Source organism: Spermophilus citellus (genome assembly GCF_964194105.1).
Source record: "Spermophilus citellus genome assembly, chromosome: 19".
Taxonomy (NCBI): Eukaryota; Metazoa; Chordata; class Mammalia; order Rodentia; family Sciuridae; genus Spermophilus; species Spermophilus citellus.
This window is the reverse complement of record NC_138201.1, coordinates 3,404,074-3,423,117: the sequence shown is the minus strand read 5'-3', so window position 1 is coordinate 3,423,117 and position 19,044 is coordinate 3,404,074. Positions and strand designations below refer to the sequence as shown.

The following is a 19,044-nucleotide window of genomic DNA, read 5'->3' as shown; positions in this document are numbered from 1 at the left end:
TGGGTCTGTTGTGCTCCAGGCCTCTGTCCTCGTTCTGTCCCTCTCAGCAGCTGGGCTCCTACTGATACTTCAAGGCCCACATCAAATATCGCAGCTTTGATGTCCAGTCACCTGCTCAGTAGCCCTGTGTCCCCAGCTGTGGAATCGGGCAGAGCTGCGTCATCCGAGGACAAGCACCCGTTCCCTCACAGTCGATGCAGGTGACCCCAAACTCTTCAGTGTTCATCTCCATCAGCACAGAAGCTGGAAAGTGCATCCCATCAGACTACGGAGTCACGCGTGTGCACGTTCCAGTGTCTTACCTGTATTTAAAAAACCAGCCGCTGGCGGTGAGGAGCACGCCTGCACATACACACGTGTATCTGTGTGTTTGAAAGCTGCGTTAGCACACACACATAGAGGAATTGACGTGTCCTACTCACTCATGAATTGTGCGCACCCTAGTTTGGAGGTTCTGACCTCGGAACCCGCCGTGGTGCGTATCACTAAATGGGTGTTTAATAATATTGAACAGCAAGTTAAAAGTGGGGAGCGTCTACCCCAGTGGACATAACTGAAGCATCTGCAGGAAGAGAAATCAAAGGGCTCACAGGAAGTCAGGAGGGACCTGGGGGGCACAGGAGCCTGATCTGAGTGGGTGGCTTGTGTCCTCAGCTCACCGGGCCCTTTGCTGTCCCACCTGCCCTTCACATCCACTGCTTTGCTTCTGGCGGGTGACGTTAGCCCATGCTGACTTCCATAGTGCGTGGTGGAGGAGGAGCTCAGAGGAACTCGCGTTGGAAATGTTACAGATGCTCTTTGTTTTTCTGGGTCCTTAATGTACCAGAAGGACAAGGTGGTGGCTGGCCTGTAACACACCAGCGCAGACACACTGACCCACACGTTAGTGACTTTGGATCATTGTCCGTGTATCTGCATTGACAGCTGCTGCCCCAGTCTCTGAGAGCCTTTGGTTTCTTAGCAAGACCCAGTGTTAATGCAGGCAGTGGACAGCCCTGGCCGCAGGGTGTCCCCTTGCTGATGTCAGGCCGCCTTCCTGAGCGCGGGCCTTTGTCCCTGTGCGACTGTGCCGTGGCCTACTCGCTGCCCCAGGTCTCTGCGCACCATCCTGCCAGGCCACACTGCAGACATTGGGTACGCGGTGGTGTGTTTTGCCCAGTGCAGCTGGGAGCGGGGGCACGCTGGTGACAGGGCTGGTGGTGAGCGTGACGTCAGGGCCTGCCGCCTGGCCTAGGGTTCCTAGCCTTTGTAAGGCAACCACTTACGAGTCACCTAGATGGTCCCCACACCAGACGCCCCTTGATCCTGAGTGATAAGGTCAGGTCTTAAGGGCACTGGAAGCTCTGCCCTGTGTCATTGGGCCTGTGTGGGTCTGAGTCCCAGAAGTCCAGGATGACCCAGAGGTCCTCCCTCATGAGCGTTCACATGAGGTGTTCAGCGAGGGGCCTCTGGCCTCCGGAGGTCTGGAGGTTTCTCCGACCTCCACTGTGCTGGGAACAGGGCCCCACTGTCCTGAGGTGTGCTATGTCCGCCCTGCAGTTATTTGTAGCATTTTCTTTAAAGCAAGTCGCTTTTTAAAATCCAGTAAATTGAGCCTCATCCTGTAAAGTGGCATCTGTGAAACCAGAGGAAGGACATGCTCAGCCTCATTTTTTCTAATACATCTTTAAAATTCTGTTCATCTTTAAAAACAGGTATTCTTCCCCCACTTGACAGGGGGTGGGGGGACAACCTTGAGGGCACATCTGGAGCTGGGTGCTGCGATGGGCCTCACCACTTTGAGAGGGGAGGGGCCTGGACTGACCGTACCATGCCCGCTCACCGGGCCCTTTGCTGTCCCACCTGGCCTTCACATCCACTGCTTTGTTTCTGGTGGAGGACATAGCCCATGCTGACTTCCGTAGCACGTGGAAACCCTAGGAAAATCCAAAGCCATCACTTACCTTCCCACAAAGTTGGTCCACCACTGTTTTCACACGTGTCCTCTGCTTCCTGGTTGGGGGATGGGAACAGGCTCAGGCACAGGGTTCTGAAAGCCGACCTAGGGTGTGGGGACCAGGAGGTGTTGAGCTATCCACCCACAGGTGAGCCCTCCTCCGTGCGGGGATAGTCCTGAGGGGTGTGATACCCGGTGCGCCACACTGCTGACTGACCGCGTCCCCGGGCACCCCCCAGCTGATGTGAAGTGGGCGTTCAGTAGGCAGGAGTGGAAGGTGGCCTTTCCTGCTTTGTCACATGTAGGTATTTTTGAAAAGCCAGACAGGAGCCAAAAGGGCCACAGCCGATGCTTGGTGGCGTTGCTTGGTGGGTCTCCTCTGCTCCTTGCCTTTCCACCCAGAATTCATGGAAAGGACGCCTGCTGAGAAGGTCCTTCAGCACAGCTGTGTCTTGGGAGACACGTTAGAGGAGCCCTCTGAGATCCGTGGTACTCGCATTCTGGTCCCTGGTGCTACAGCACGGCCTCCCAGGAACTTGGGATGCCATCTTGGGCCCTGCCCCAGACTACAGAGCGAGAACCTGTCTGTCGAAGTTCCCCAGTCAGGGGAAAGTTTGAGAAGCACTGCTCCAGGGAGGGCGGCAGCAGGGGAGGCCTCGCCCTCCGCGGAGACACTTCTCACAGGCCCCGGCTGCGTTCTCGGGTCCTTCCTGCCGTCCTCTGCACGTACTCACGGCTACTACGTTCTTAATGTTTTAGTGGATAGATTTCATAAGAAGCTGCGACTGAGAAGTCACAATTCTGACATGGTGGTCGATTTTCCCCCAAGATGCGTGAGTCCCTAATTCGGTATGCCAAGGGCATGCTTCTCAGACTGGTCCAATGCCCCGCACCACCACTGGGCCGTTGCCCGCCGGACGGCTGCAGAACAGCACCCTGTGTTCCTTTTGGGATGATTTACAATTCAACAAAGGGGAGGAGGATAAAAAAGAAGGGCCCTGGCCATCAGTGGTTAATAGCCTACGTTTCAGATGTGGAGTTAGTTAAGGTAGTCCTCACATCTCCAAGCACAATATTGAGAGCAGATAATAACAATAATCTCCATCATTGTTTAAAAGCACAAATGTGGCACTTAATAGACTAATTCACAGTCACTCCAATTGCAAGTTTTACTCATGAATATCATATCACAAGGGAATGTGAAATCCTCTAATTAAACATGATTTGAAAAGCAGCAGAAAATTGAGATGATGAGCGTTCTGGGGAAGGAGAGTCAAGGATTCCCTGCCTGGGAGAGGGGGAGACCCGGTGTGTGGGGGCGGGCGCCTGCGCTCCCTCAGGCAGCCCTCGACAGGGTTGGTGAGACACCCTTGTCTTGGTGGTAGGACCGTGAGGCAGGCGAGCTCGGGAAACTGCGGAAGGAACACGTAGTACACGTGTGTACATGAGTGTGTGTGCGCGCATGTGGCACGGCGTGCTGGAGAAGTCACGTCCACGCTGTGGGCCACCTCTGGGGTGCAGTGAGAAGCCCCTCTGATCCTAGCAGAGCCCTCCCTACAGCTGGGGAGAAGGTCAGGATAACAGGTGGGAGGCCCGCATCTCTGGTCCTCCTCTGCTGCCCAGGCAGATGTGAGACTGCCCTTCCCCATGCCCCATGGGGGGACTGGAGGGCGCTAAGCCTGTCCTTTTCTCTTCTCCACGAGGCCACACTTGGACTCCAGCTGATTTTGAGGAGATGGGGATAGTATGAAAAACAGAATGAACTCTGAGGTGAAAGGGGGCGCTGGGGGTTGCAGGAGCCCTGTCTGTCACAGTGGCCAGACCACCCTCTCTTCTTCCTGGGGTTCTCTATGAGGAGCCGTCTCGTCTGGTTTGGGACATCACATCTAGCCGGGGTCGTCGCGTGTGGCTGAGCCTGTTCCGACATTCAGGTTTATTCGCAGAATTCTGCTGTCGGTCTTATCTGATTTGGAAACTGGAGTCCGGCGCAGCCTCATGGTGGGAATGCTCTGATTCCTGTTTCCATCTTCAGCCCAGAGAAGCCCCTGCCCTGACACTTGGGTCTCACTGGGCGGGACCCGGTGGCCAAGGAGCAGGCCTGTAAAGAGGAGAGAAGAGAAGCACGGTCTTCCTTCTGGCCACTGGGGCATTGAGTGGCTTAGTGGAAGAGCTTCAGGGCAGCATGACCTCCTGGACCCGGTGGCGGTGTGGTCAGTCGGTGCAACTCGGCTCTGGGACTGTGCATCAGGGTGGCTCCGCAGGCACCAGGCGTGGGGCTGAGCTGCCTGTGGGGCCGGGAGGGCGCATCCCTCGGCCATTCGGACCAGCGCGTGGGCGTGACGGATCTGAGAGGGAGGACCCTGTGCCTCTCGCCATTGTTGAGAAGCATGTGCTCACGGACACGAGACCAGGGATGAGGACAAGGACAGACACGGGGCCATGAGCAGTGGGGGTCAGCCTGGTGCCTGTCTCTGGTCAGCGTTGGCTGGCTCTAGGACAGTCCTCGGTGGTAGGAACAAAGAGGGAGAGAGGCAGGACAACCCCTGCTTCAGGGGAGCTATGAAGTGGGGCTTGGGGTGGACCGGAGGAGCGTGGCAGCTGTGAAGGATGGTGCTGCCCAGTCCATCCCCGCAGCCAGGACCCACTCGTGCCCTACCTGTGTTCATGGCCTACCTGTGAGCAGGTGGGCCACTTGTACCCGCTGCATTGCACGTCCTTGGCAGAAGTGTGTGGAGGTGCTTCCTGGGAGGGGCACCTTCCCTTGCAGATGGGCAGACAGAGGGCAGGGCGGGGACCCATGTGCTCCTGGTGTGAGCATAGATAGCTCTAATGACAAGTGAGGTCTTCACCTGCTGAGCCCCGGCCCTTCTAGACATAAATCCCGCCCCTGAGAGAATGGGAGGTTGCACTCCACAGGGTTCGTTCTGGAAGCATCTCCGGCACCTGGGAAAAAGACCTGGGACCTGGGAAAGACTTTCCCCTAGGCACTCATCTTCAAGAAGTTCGGCCACTAAGGTTTTAAGTCTATGGAAAAGTTACGTCTGCCCCACCCATCAAATATCAGAAGTCACGGTTTAATTTCAAAAAATGGTTTCGTAATTAATAAATGTTTTTGAGAATAAGAACAACAGTGTGTTGGAAAATCAAAAGAAAATGAAAATTTGAAGAAGTCTCCCGTTGTTATATTCAGTTGGTTCTTAACAAGGCAGCCAAGTGTTTGTTGGGTTGCAAAGTGTTTCCATCAGGTGGTGGGGAACAGCATTCTGCAGAAGCAGCCAGGTCCCTTTCCTGACATCACGCAGACATTAGCTCCAAGTGGACAGTGGGCCTAGATGTGAGAGCCGAAGCTATACCCTGGGAAAAACGAGGACCCACTCCCAAGTCACCTGGGCTGGGCGGTATTTTCTTAGATATAACATCAAAAGCACAAGGGCAAAGAAAAAACAGATAACTCGGACTTCGTTGTCATGAAAACCCGGTGTTTCCGGGCACACCGTGGAGACTGAGAGACGCAGTGCCTCTTGGCAAAGCGTGGACTGACGCGAGATTTGAATCCAGAAAACATAGGTGTCTACATGTTTTGCAACTCGGTGATAAAGGGACAGCCCAGTTAAACGACAGGACAGACACTTGAACAGACATTTCTCTGAAGAAGCTAAAACAATGGCCAGTGAGCACATGAAGGTGGGTCAGTGCTGTTGACTGTCGGGGAAATGCCCCCTGGAGGAGGAGCCCTTCCCATCCACGAGGGTGGCTGGAGCCACATCGCCAGTGTGGACAAGGATGCGCAGGAGTGGGAACCCTGACCATAGCGCTGGGCCTATCTGAAAGGCAGCCCTGTTGGAGCATGGCCTGTGTTCCCCTGGGATCACCACACAGGCCCGTATTCCAAATACAGACCCCAAAGAACTGAGCGCACTGTTCACAGGACAGGTCTCTGGAGATGGGAGGCAGAGTTGTGATTGGCAGGGGTGGATGTTTGGGGGAAAGGAGTGACTGCTGGAAGGTCCCAGATGTGTTTGGGAGAGTAATAAAAGTATTCTCAAATTAGGTTGTGACGATGGTCACACGACTCGAGGAACATACTCGAAACCGTTGAAGGAGACCTTTCGGGGTGTGTGGACTGTGTGGTGTATGAAGTGTAATTCAGTGGGACTTAAAGGAGGAACAGAGGGTCCCGCAACTTTGAGCGATTGGAGAAGATTGACGTTCCGTGACTTGATTTGTCGGGAAGCACAGCTCCTGATTCTGGCTGGGCCTCAGTACTGGGCACAGTATGTCACCTTCTGCCACAGGTGAATCAGACATGTCATGAGGAAGAAAATAGGCGAATTTGGAAAGAGTAGAAGACAAATCAGGGGGAGATTTGAAGCCAGTCCTGGGGTCATGGGACACTGCGCGGAAGAGCTCAGGATGTGGCTTCCGGTGAAGGGACGTTGGTATTCAAGTTGGCAGAAATGTCTCGGGCTACGGCCAGGTCTAGATTTTCTGTGTCCTTCAAAGGTTCCTATTCTCTTGGGCACTCGGGGGGATATATCTTATAGGACTTTGAGTGTCGCTAGAGACGTCTGTCCCCAGACGTGAGAAGTTGTCCGGGTTGACTTAATGATTCTGGTTGGAAGATTTGGTTAGGGAGAAAACTTGGGCGGGCAGCAATTGAGCCGACCAGGTGGAACCACCCTTGTTCTGGAAGATCTGTGAGGCCCAGGCCAGTGCTGGAGGGAGGGCTCTGGCCGGTGCTACTGTGTGGAGAGTAAACAGAAGGTGTCCTCGAGGGTAACACTGTGGTGGCGTCGGTGTGCTGACGTGGAGTCCTGCCTCCTGGGGCCAACTGGATCTTCTCATCGGAACACTGTCGCTCTCCTTGTGTTAAGATCACATTGACTCCACACATCAAGGATGATCAAGAAAACTCAAGTCAACTGCTTTTTCTTGAACGCTCTATATCTATTTCATAAGGTCCAGATAGATAATAGGAAGTGTCTGGTCTCTTCTGTAGCTTTGCATAATTCTGATCTTTGTGTATGAAATTAAAAAAAAATCAGCAAGCACTAATTGAGAACATGTTGGCACAGAAATTAAACAGAACGATGTATTCGTTGTCTGTCTTCACGAATCTTCCTGACGCCCATCAAGCCTGTGCTCTGTGTGAGGTGCTGAGTCCGCGGAGATGGACAGTGATCTTTACATCTAGGAATATCCACCCTAGGAGTCACCTGGAAAAAAAAAGTCACATTATTAAGTCATTGGCCCTTGATGTTTTAGAGTTCACCTTTGGGGCGGGCGTGACCAGATCCCTTCAGAGCCAAGCGGGCCTCCACGTGTGCTGGAGCGAGCAGCCCGGGAGCCAGAGCCCAGCTGACGATCAGCCGAGGCTCCAGACCCGCTCCCCTCAGTGCTGGAGTCGTCAGTGGCCACCGTGGCTCATCCTGTGCGAGGAGTTCTGATTCATTTGAGTTAGAGACCTTGGTGTCTTCAGTTTCTATGTCTCTTCTTGTCCCTTCTGAGTCACGAGGCAGTGAGAACACCGAGGCTTGTTCCTCCTCCTAGAGGAGACATGAAAGCACCCGTCCAGAGTGCCCTGTGGTCGCGTCCAGCCCCCCTGCAGCCTGGGAGGCTTCTCCAGCACCTCTGCACAGCCCTTGGCGGGCTGAGGTCAGGTCCTGCCCGGCACGCAAGTCTTCTCCACTGTGCCCACATGGGTGTGTAAGAAGCTAACACTTACATGGCAAAACTTTCCTTTAAAGCACTGAATAGAAACTTGAGAAGGCACAAATCGGGACACGGTGAACAGTCAGCCTCCAGCCCCAAGAGGCCACCACGTCTGGTGTGGCCCCGTCTTTCCAGGGATGCCCCTGGGGGGCCCTGCCAGCCTCCTCTGTCCTCCCAAAGACATGCTCCAGACGTGCTTCATCTCAGTCACAGGTATTTGAAAGACCTCGGTGACATTTATGTCTGTCTGAAAAGGAAGTGACAGCAGTGCGCGTGGTGTTTCCCTTTTTGCTGGTGACGGTCGGTTAGAAGAGAGGCAGAGTGGACAGCCGGATGTTGGCGCCGAGGCTGCACGGGGAGGTGAGGGCTGGGTGGGCAGGGGCACTGTCTTCAGCAGCTGGGCACCGTGTGGGCTTTGGAGAATACAGATGCGCCATCACAACGGCCGTCATGCACGAGGCCTCCTGAGTCCGTCAGTGGGGTCTCGCGTGGCAGGGGGCTGTTTCTTTCGACTTTGGATGTCCCTGGCTATCCTTGCATGGTCCTGGTGGGTTCTCCTCTGTCCTTTGAGGTAATGACACCAAGTGGAACTAGACGAAAATTCCTAGAGGAGAGTAGTTTTTATTGGGGCCTTGGAGCCTTTAGACGAATAAATCAACCATCCATATGTGCCTGGTTCTGCCACAGAGAACCCAACGACTTTTTTTTTTTTTTTATTAAAGCATTGCAACAACAAAGATTAAGTCAATCCTGTCTCAAAAAAATGAAAAACGAATTATAAGGGCTGGAGATGTACTCAGTGGTCAAGCACCCTGGCTTCCATCCCCAACACCAAAAATAAGTTGCCCCCAAAGCAGGACATGCCCAGGGTATCTCCCAGGAATGCATTACTGCCCTTCCTGTCATGCTCAGCACACGTCCCACCTCGCCCAGGAGGTGCAACTGTGTGGCCCTTAGCCATCCTTAGCTGGTGATGGTCCCTGCGGTTCCCACTAGGCTCCTGGCTTCCAAGTTGAAGAATCCCACAAAGCACTGCTGTGGGGCTGCTGAGGACCACGGCCTTGGGCACTCGCCATGGGTTCTGAATCGCAGCCCTCCTTAATGGACGTTCGGCTCCCCCAGCGGATCTCCTGGTGGAAGTGGTTGTGCGCTGGCGTGTGTGGCCAGGTGCAGGTTGTTTCTAGTGTCACACTCAGATTGAAGGATCACGAGGGACCTGCACCGTCTGAGACAGGAGGATCGACTGCATAGTTTGAGCTCTCAGCTGAAGCTCAGGTGGTGGACTGTCACCCATCACTAAGAGCATTTTCCAAGACTGGTTAATAACATGAGAAGTCAGTCGCAAAATTATGTCAAATGGAAAAGAATGATGTAATTCTTCATGCAAATATGTATGGAAAGCATGTGTGTGTTATAGGGTAGTTTTTTTTCTTTTTAGTCTTTTCCCAATTTTGCCCAATGAATATATTAGCTCTTATAAAAAGTATGAGAATGCTTAAAAAGTGTTAGTAAAGGGCTGGGGGTCTAGCTCCGTGGTAGAGTGCTTGCCTAGCATGCACAGGGCCCTCCTAGTATGGTAAGAATAAATACATAAAGTCTTAGTAAAGTTGGTGAGGAAAATACTAAGGATTGGAGCTTTTCTTTTTATCTTAAACTATGATAGAAAAACACATTTTGGGTTTTTTTGTTTTGTTTTGTTAATGATTTTCTTAAAATATGTGAGAATTCTAGGACTGTTGACGTTTTCCTTCATTTCTAGTATTTTCGGTAACTGTTTTAAATTCAGCTTTATATCCTGTCCTATTCATGCACCAGCCCGGCACTGAGCATCAACAGGCGCTGCGGCTCTCTCTGGGTCTCGGGCAGCTCCACCCGCCTGACTGCTTCTCGAATACGCTTCCAGGGGCTCTGTCGCACAGTGCTACCTGAGTGCCCGGTCCCGGGCCACCTTCCTGGACTTGTACATGCCATTTTTCTGTTTAGTTTTGCTTCTGTTTCTATGCTTTCTAATTTAGGGCAAAAGAGTTCATCCTTCTTTCCAAATTATCTTCGATTTCCCAGAGAATCATTGAGAAGCCATAGAGGGACCTGATCACCCTTGCTGAGGTGCCGCTCTGTGTGCCTGTGTGTTAACTGTGAATGCTCCTTGTTCTAAGGGCTCCCTGCACTCTCACTGTGAATTAATTGCCTCAGAATCAGGGACAAGTGGCAGTTGTGTACCCGAACTCTGAGGATGTGGATCGATAACAGACATGAATACACATCCTGACGGTAACATAAAACACAGGCCAGAGTGTGTGTGTGTGTGTGTGTGTGTGTGTGTGAGAGAGAGGGGGGGGGGGAGAGAGAGGGAGATCGTAATTCTCAGTGCTTGAAGTTCAAAGTCAGGGGGAGGCAGCCCAGGAGTTCCCGGCCGCCCTCCCCGTGGAGGGAGCGTGCTCTGGTGGGAAGGAGGCTCTCACTGTTAGTTTTACATTTCTGTTTGATGGAATCTCAGGTTATGGAAATGACTGTAAAAATAATTTGTCTGAAAGAAGTCTGGATGCAGAGACCTAGGAGAAAATATTGGAGTAGACGGTTCATCGTGGAGTGCGACAGACCCCCCTCCCCAAGCACCACATGGCTCCGATCAAAGCACCCCGTGACTTGGATCTGGTGGCCAAATCATTACACATCGATTGAAGCCCCACTGGAGCCTTAACCCCTTTCTGCTCACCCTCGCCCTGGGCGGGAACGGCAGCAGTGTGGTCTTCCTGGAACGGCCAGGTTATTTTCTAAAACCTGATCGTGTATTTGGATAGATTGTTCTTGATAAATTCTTTTACTTTTATTATTGTGAATCATTAACTTGTACTTTACTTTGCTGAATAAGATTATGTGTGAAAAAATATGTGAAAGCAGTTTCAGGAGAAGAAAGGAAGAAAACTGTCCTACTGTGGGTTGGAGACATAGCGAGAGGCTGTCAGAATCACGCAGGCTGGAGAGCTGCAGGTTGTGGAGAAGCCTCCGCCCCCAGGGAGGGCTTCGCCTTCCACCAGGGGCCTGTGGGACACTGCCACGCGCCACCCATAAGGGTACCTAGTGTGTCGGAGATCGTGTCTAAAGGGGTATGGAGTGTGTTGTTCCCACCCTTGTAGCTTCCATGTTGCTTTCAAAAACCAAGGTGGAATTAGTAAATTCCAGGGGAAAAGAGAGAGGCCCGTCACATCCGCCCAGGGTGTGGGTTTCTGGCCCTTGATGTCCTCTCCTGCAGCACAGTCACACCTGTCCTTGTGCTTCCCTTTCAGCCTGTCCCACGAAGAGCACCCCCACAGCCATCCTCTGTACGGACACGGCGTGTGCAAGTGGCCGGGCTGCGAGGCCGTGTGTGAAGACTTCCCGTCGTTTCTGAAGTAAGAGAGGTTCTTTTCTGTGCTGGGCTTTCTGTGGCCTTCACTGCCCATGCTCGCGCTCTGGCTTATTGCAGGTTTGCTGACCTGGGGCTCCACGCCACCGTGTGAGAGTGGTCCCTAAGCTCATGTGCCCCGCATACGGTCCCAGGAGCAGTGACAGAATCCAACCGCGGGTGGATGAAATGGATGGAGATGTGGCAAGGACAGCGAGACCCTTGCTAAGAGCCTGACTTCAGCCATTTCTCAGAGTGTCGGTGATTTTGTTGTTGTTTGTTCATTTGCCATGTTTTAGTTTCCACTTTTTATTTAAGTTGTATGTGCTGGTCATACCTGGCATACACGCTAGCTTGACAAAGCTGGTGTCCGTGCTGGTCCGCTGCGACTGGGCCCTTCTTTGCTGTAAGGCAGAGGACCCTGTAAGGTCGGGAGTGCTGCTGACCTGCTCCTTACCTTTAAACCATGTTGCTGTTGACCATTTTTCAGCTCCTGGGGCTCACAGGGAGGATGCCCAAAGACCCCCTTCTGCAGCTCACTCCCACGAGCTCCATCAGATCTGTTGGGAAGCGGTGGGTGCGTCTTGGCCCAGCGGGAGGCTGCTCTCTGCACCTGGGCGCCTCTCAAAGGTCGTTCCATGTTGGTGTAAGCCACAGGCCTTCCCTGCTTGTTGACCTCACAGAACAGTACCACTGACCTGCAGGCTGAAGGCTGTGTGGGTGCAGTGTCCGTCACGTGGCGATATCCTCGTGTGCACAAGGACACTTGTGCCTCTGTCACAGGCAGAGGCACCTGTGCTGCTCCCCCTCTGTGGGTGCACGGCAGCTTACAGACATAGAGGGGGGTTGGAGGGCCATCCCTTCTCTGACGGCGTTTCTCCCACATGTGAGCTCCAAGAAAACAGGCGGGCCCATTGGTGTGGCCTCTACAGGGTGGGGACAGTCTCCCTGTCTATCTCTACGGACCTGGATACAAATACTGCAATAAAGTCCCCTCAGAGGCACACCCAGTGCCACTGGGAGCCATTTTGGTGAAGGCAGGCAGTCTTCTGATTAATGCATAGAAGCCTGTGAGTCGTCTTCATAGCCTCCCAGCTGGACTCCTCCACGTCAAGAGCATCATGTGGTTATTGAAAACTTAAGTGCTAAAATCACTTTTAGAGAGTTGTGCACATAACTATAAAGCACAAATTTTAAAAAACTATAAATAAATAGAAGGAGAACCACTAGAGTAGGGAAGGGGAGAGGGGAAGGAGAGGGCAAAGGGTGAGGACTGAGTTGGATCAGATGATACGCTGTGCTGTGTAATGGTGTGAAAATGGACCCAGCCTATGCATGACCACTGACAATAATAACCAATATTTTTACTGGGGAAAAAGAGACCAAAATGGCCGTTAAATATCGAGAGCTGTGATGCTCTGTTTAAACCAGTCACTGTCATTCAGATTGGGGATACCCTGCTGTGTTTCTTGTATAAATCAATCATTATGAGATCTTTGTTTTGCTAACTCCCGATCATTTGCCTAATTGTATTTATCTAAGGAGAGGAAAGAACTGGGCAGAAGAGCCTTCCGAGTTCTAAGTCCTTCCTCTGCACTAACCCCAGGTGAACATCTCCCTGATGCCCCTTAAGACTGACTGTTGCAAAGTCCCAAGGGCTGAAGGATCGCTGCATGACCTGGATCCACCATAGAGCCAGAAGGGGGGATGCCAGGCTCCAGGGTCACTGGTTGGAGACATTTAGCCCTGGCAATGCCCAGATGCTCCACTGCGTGAAGCTGACAATTAAGATATCTAGGTGCAGATACTTGTGAGATGCCTATCTGTAGATAGGAGGTATGTGTCTGTGGATGTATAAGATGATGGCTAGATTCCGATGTGGGGAGAGACTACAGAGGGAGGGAGGGGACAGCCATTCAGACCTGCTCTAGTACTAAAGGGAAGCTTCTTCAGGGTAATTGGAACCAGGCCTGCACTTGATTCCTGTGAGAGAAAGTCCCTGTTGCCTCTGGGGATGTTGGGGGTCTCCGTCTTGCCTTGGAGACCACCTGTCAATCACTTATCCTGGTCTCACATGGCAGGTTCTCAGCCCTGTTGGCTCAGTGTGGTTGCAGTGCCCACTGTCAGCTGGCCACGGCTGCTAGGCTGTGTCCTGGTGCTTATTTGTGGACTTGTGTTTTCCAGAATAGACTAGTTTGCCAGTTGTACAGACCTAACTTGAGTTGTCTTAAGGAAAACCAGACCTACAAGGTGGGGATGATAACTGGCTCCTGTAAGCGAGGGAGTCCAGTAGTGCTGCTCACTTCAGGAGCGGCTGGATCCAGATGCTTCAGAGGGCTGTTAGAGTATTGATTTTTCTATTTGCTCTGTGTTCCCTTCACTCTTGGACCCTTTCCAAGTGGAGCTGAAGAACACAGGCTGCCATTGGTGCAGAACGAGTCATGTGTTCTAGGTTTGAGCCAATCGAGGTGTGGTACCCAGGCTTGCGCCTCCAGAGCAGAGGGAGCAGCTCACCCTAGGGAGCCTGCAGGGGACCAGGGACCAGAGACTCTGCTCCAGAAAGCTAAGACCAGTGTGGCACACTGGGAAGGGCAGAGCTGCTGCGAGCAGGCAGAGCCCTGTAGCAGGCACCGTGTCTCGGTGCCTCCCTTAGTTACACATGGCTGGTCTCAGCCCCTCCAGAGCATGGTCGGAATGCCCCGAGATTCAGAGCCTTCAGACCTCAGGCAATTGCTCAGTGCCAGGGAGAGTGCATGCCCTGCAGATGCGCCTCTCCTGCAGCTGTGCCCGGCCTGGTAGTGAGACCAGCTTTCTCTTCCCCTGCAAAGGGCCGCAGGGTGGGGCCAGATCCCGTGGCTCAAGTAGAAACCCTGTGGCTTTGTGAGGGGCGACGTCTGGGCCCGATACCAGTGAGTGGCGGTGGAAGCCTGCCTGCAGGGATGCCGGGTGGGCGATTGCAGGAGGGTCTCCACGGGTCTCCCCTCCTTTGGTTCGCCTTTTTCCCTCCCAGCAGTGAGCTCGGAGGCCTGGGCAGCTCGACACAGGCAGTGCTCAGACTCTCCAGGTGTTCTCAACGGAGCTCCTGCTGCTCTCACCTCCATAAAGGTGCCACTGCCCAGATGTTTCTTACCACCCCCCCCCCCCCCGTTTTACATCCTCTAGCATTACTTTGTGGTTCAGTGACACTGCACGACAGGGACAGTGCCAAGCCCTTCACAAATGTCAACTCATTTGGTCCTCGCAGCCCTGACTGTGGTAAGACAGCAGCGTTCTTCCCAGTGTGCAGGACACCAAGGCACAGAGGAGTTAGGTGGTTTATGTAAGGTCACACAGCCTGGGAGAGGCGGAGGCAAGATCTCCACACGGCAGCGTAGCTGGGGTATGGACCCTGCTTTATGTGTTCTATGGATTTTTGACATTGGCCTTCTCCTGAAAGCAGTGGGTGTAGAGACACGCAGTGAAGCAGCAAGCCGCGCGCTCCTCGCAGAGTGTGGGACAGCAGCCTGAGCCTCGGCCTCCATGCGTGCAACAGGCCATGGCAGGATGGCCTCTTGGGGCTTCTGGAACTGAGGGGCATGTCATGTGGAGTGTCTGGCCTGCCCCGTCAGCTCTAAGATATTAGCTCTCCTTATCTACCCAAGTGTGTTTTAAAGGAGGCGTGATTTTAAATATCCACATATTTCTGACCTTCTATTTAGAGAGGGGTTGTGGCCCAGCAGAGTACCATTGTGTCACAAGATCAGAAGAGACCTTTTCTCTGAGTGTGCTGGATGTCAAACTCATGGGCTCTTGACCGCTGAGCTGTACCCAGTCCTTCAGCTATATTCCTAGTATTAAAAAAAAAAAATTAGATTTTGAGATAGTGTCTCACTAAGTTGCTGAGGCTGGCCTCCAACTTGAGCTTCTCTTGCCTCAGCCTCCCAAGTGGCCAGGATTGCGGGCATGCATCACTGTGTGTCTGGCTAGAAGAGGCGTTTCTTTTTTAGTACAATTTGTGAATGGTCCCACACAGCCATGTCCCTCAGGGCCAGGGATGGCACGTGTTTTCCCAGGAGGAAGCGGATAGCCAGTGTCCTCAGGCTCCGAAGGTGGCAACTCCTCTGTTCATCCACTGTCCTCTGCTCCCTCGGGGTCCACAGAGGCCATGTGAGGAGGGAGCCTGGCTGTGCCCCTCGGTTGGTATGCTCACGTCTGACTTAGGGCCACATTTTGGTGTCCCCTGTCCTTCTGGTGGGGAGTGGTTTCACGCCCCCTGGACGCTGCTTTCCGGGTTGTGCTCGTTTGGATTCCAGTCCTTGGGTTCATCCCAAGCAGGGGAGCCTCCATACGTCAGGCCCTGTCACCTCCCCTCCAGCCCCAGTGTGTCAGGGTCTCAGGTGCCAGGTTTGCTGGTGCAGGGACAGTGCCTCTGGTTGCTCACTGCAGACTTCTGCGGCTCCTGCCGGAGGCCCAGAGCCCCTGTTCAGGGAGCTCCAGGCAGCTGTCCAGTGTGGCTGGTGGCAGAGAGGCACCAGCCTCCAGGGCAGACCTGAGGAGGGACTGTCCTGCCTGCTGGTGAACAGAGACAGAGACCCACCTCCCTGCCATCAGCTGCAGTGCCTGTTCCCAAGGTGAGTGGTGCCACAGGCCCCCGATCTCAGAGACTCCCCAAAGAGCCATGCTGTCACCCTGCCTGGAGGCAGCAGGGTGGCTTTATCAGCATCAGCAGACACCAGGCCATCCTACCCATTTATGTCCCTGTTTCTTCTCAAAACAAGTTTCAGTTTTTGCGTTGGGTCTCCTCCTCCTCCTGTGAGTTGCTCTGTGGCCGCTGTTTGCTAGCCTGACTGAGAGCAGCAGGTGCTCAGCTAACTCTCATGAAATCCCGAGCCCTGTTGCTCAGGCTCCTTGGACAACACAAAACAAAAACAAGCCCCCCCACCCCTGCCCCCGCCAGCTGCACGGAGGTGACAGAGGTGACACTCCTGGCTCCTGGTTCATGACTTCCTCCCACTGGCCTCGGTGCTGATTCTTCATTTTCTTCCCTTTCAGTCTCTCCCTGGATTCATGATTCTGCCCTTTTCTTAAAGGAAAAAAGAATTTGAAAGGCTCAGGCTCCCGGATGCTTTGGCCAGGTGGGGGGTGGGCCCCTGGCAGGGGCTCCTTTCCCTGTGTCTGACTTAGAAGGTGAGATCAGGAAGTCAGAGCAGGCCACGCCACATGAGGTCAGGCGTTCTGTGTAGGGTGACTGCTGCCCGCCTGCCCACCCTCCAGCTGTGCCCTTCCCTTCTCTGCTCCCTGCTCTGCTGTGGAACCCAGGGCCACAGCCTGCGGGCAGGGCTCCCCCTCAGAGCTGGGCTCCCCGACTCCCGGAAAGGTTCTCCTTGTGTGATAGGAGTAGAATTCCTATCCTCGCTCAGTATTCTGTTTGAACGTTTTTCTTTTTCTTTTGACTGTTTTTCATGGAGAAAAGCCCCATGCCAAAACCAAACAGAAATTCCTTTGCATATTAGTCAGATCTATATAATTTATGAAAACCAAAATAAATTCAGTGAGAGCTCAGATAGAAGACCTGCAGCAAAATGTTGAGAGAAAATGCCCAGAGAAGGAACTCGGCCCCTCTGCAGGTCGAGGCCACAGACAGGGGAGACGTTTTCTTGGTCCTTGCCTTTTTAAAATTTCTCCTCTGTGAATTTTACTTTTCAGAACTGTGAAGAGCTCTATGGGAAAGGAGCCGGGCAGTGCTCTGTTTTCACAAGTGTTTTTATCATGGTAACATCTTGTTTACTTTACTTCCCTGCCTAAAACTACTTGGAGCATGTTAAGAAAACATTTCAAGAAAGCCCTACAAAGAAGCCTTTGTAGAGTGGCCACGCCAGGCTGCAGGGATCACAAAGGTGTTAACTTCCCGCCCCTTAAGCACTTCCACATGAAATTCCAGCAACTGTGTTTGTGGTTTTGGAAAAACAAAGTGTATGTTAAAGAAACCAGGTATACGCTGATACATGCCGAAGGAGCCATATCATAAATTGTTTCAAACCCCTCCCGGCCCTGGGCTCCCCCGCCCTGTTGGGGTGCAGAGAACCTCCCCCTGCAGGAGCCTTGGGCTGGGCAGTGGGTGTATGCAAATCCAGGGCCAGCCTCAGAATCTGCATCTCAAGATGATGGGGACAGATTTTCCCCCATCTGGTCTGAGGTGAGAATGGCAAAATGTACTTTTGGACTTTTTTTTTTTTTTTAATGAAATGGACTTTTTCTACTCATCTTGCATTTTTCAGTTGTCTTAGAAAAATACAAATTGGGTGTTACCAAGAAAAACATGTTTTCCCCTGGAAAGGTTACTTCTTGAACCTTGTTGGCCGTGCTCAGGAGTTCAAGATCTGCCCCGTACTTGAAGAGGCCCACGTGGCCCAGACCCCACAGTGCCCTCTAGTGATGTGTGCAATCTTAGACGGAGAGGGCCCAGGGCCTGCCAGAGGGAGCAGGCCCGCCACCGCGTGCTCTGAGAGACGCAGATAACAACGTGGGAACCCATTTTTTTTTCAACAAACAAGATTTTAGTTAGAAATGCAAATGGAATTTAAATTTTTCTTATAATCTCTAAAGCATTAGAAATATTTTTGAACGTCGCTTACGCACTTCTGCATATAGCTGCCAACGTGTCCACGGCACACGAACATTCCAGTAGGTAGGTTGTTGTGGGCTATTATATTTTTAGAGCCATCAGTTAGCTTAGGAGTTTCACGTGATCATTTCCGGTGTGTAATTAGAAGGCATTACTTAAAAGACAGGGATCATCTTTGCTCTGTACTTTTTATTGACACTGTCTACCATATTACGAGCATGTCTAAATGGTAAAATTTATTATTAGCAATAGTGTCACAAAAGTCTGAGACAGCGATTTTCCTTTCAATAAAAGTAGTTAAAAACCTTTTAGAAAATCCATAATTTTGATTGCTGGTACTTCATAAATGTATAACTGGTACTTTTTAGCTGTCTCTTTAGGGAAAAATGAGTTTTATCACCTGCGGTACCTGGGTTAATGAAATTGTGTGTTGGAATTTAGCCAGGACGAAAGATGAGATCATTCTGAGACACTAATGTTGGCAACAGGTCTCATAAAAAAGCTCTGACTCTTGAGTGAAGTATCATTCGATTTTTTTATTATTATTTTATTTAAATTGAGAGGTTACGGTAGATGTCATTTTCAAAGTTTCTGAACTAGTGAGATTCTCATTTGGCGGGGTGTTCTACACCCAGTGACCTGCAGACCTGCGCAGAGCCAAGAGAAACAGAGCGACGTCCATCAGTGCCTAGCAGAAGAATTTCCTCGCCTCAGGTTTCAGCTCCAGTTCCTGTTCGGCCCTGTACAAATCACGACTCTCAGCTCAAATTTGAAATAATGCTGCTTTCCCCGGTTCCTCCTGTGTTTGATTGTTTGTGGATATTAGCTGTCCAGGAAATCCCATACCTACAGATATAAATCCAGAATGATCTTGTTTTTCCGCAGCCAGCCCAGGATGTATGAGACAGCTCTGATGATTTGTTAATTTTCGCGACCTGTATTTATTTTATGTGTGCTGTGTACTCAGAGGCTGGAATCAGCTGTGGAAATGGCCTGGGCTTCTCACCCCTGGAAGGCAGGCCCTCTGCTTTCCCTGCTCTGCTGTGGACTGTCTGCCTGTGTTTTGGGAAGGGCTGTGAGTGTCCTGGGGTCTGCTGCTCCTGCGCGTATTCCGTAAGGTGACACACAGAGGTGCATTGTGCCTGTGGGCCTGAGCTCAGCCCCTTCGAGGCGGGTCTCGGGAGAGGAGCGAACAGGGCCGCGTTCTGTCCAGATGTTTCCGATCTGCAGTGTCTCTTTACTGTGTCATTCCACTGTCACCTTAATGGTGACACACATTCCCCCAGTCACGTATCAATCCTCGGGTTTCCTATGAGTTTAGGTGGAATTCTGCCTCTTCCAGATAAGCAGATTTTATCGTGGTCTTGGAGAGGAATAAAAATCAGTGGAGGCTGGCATTACTCCTTC

At 52.2% G+C, this 19,044-nt stretch overlaps 1 protein-coding gene across 12 annotated transcripts in view; it reads left to right on the top strand.

The window, feature by feature from the left end:
• FOXP1 (forkhead box P1) overlaps nucleotides 1-19,044 on the top strand; it is a 517,497-nt gene that overhangs the window by 464,167 nt on the left and 34,286 nt on the right. For all 12 annotated transcript variants that reach the window (XM_081276304.1, XM_081276309.1, XM_081276307.1 and 9 more), the window contains one exon: nucleotides 10,936-11,040. In XM_081276304.1, the coding sequence (XP_081132430.1) occupies nucleotides 10,936-11,040 (105 nt within the window). The remainder of the gene's footprint in view (nucleotides 1-10,935; nucleotides 11,041-19,044) is intronic.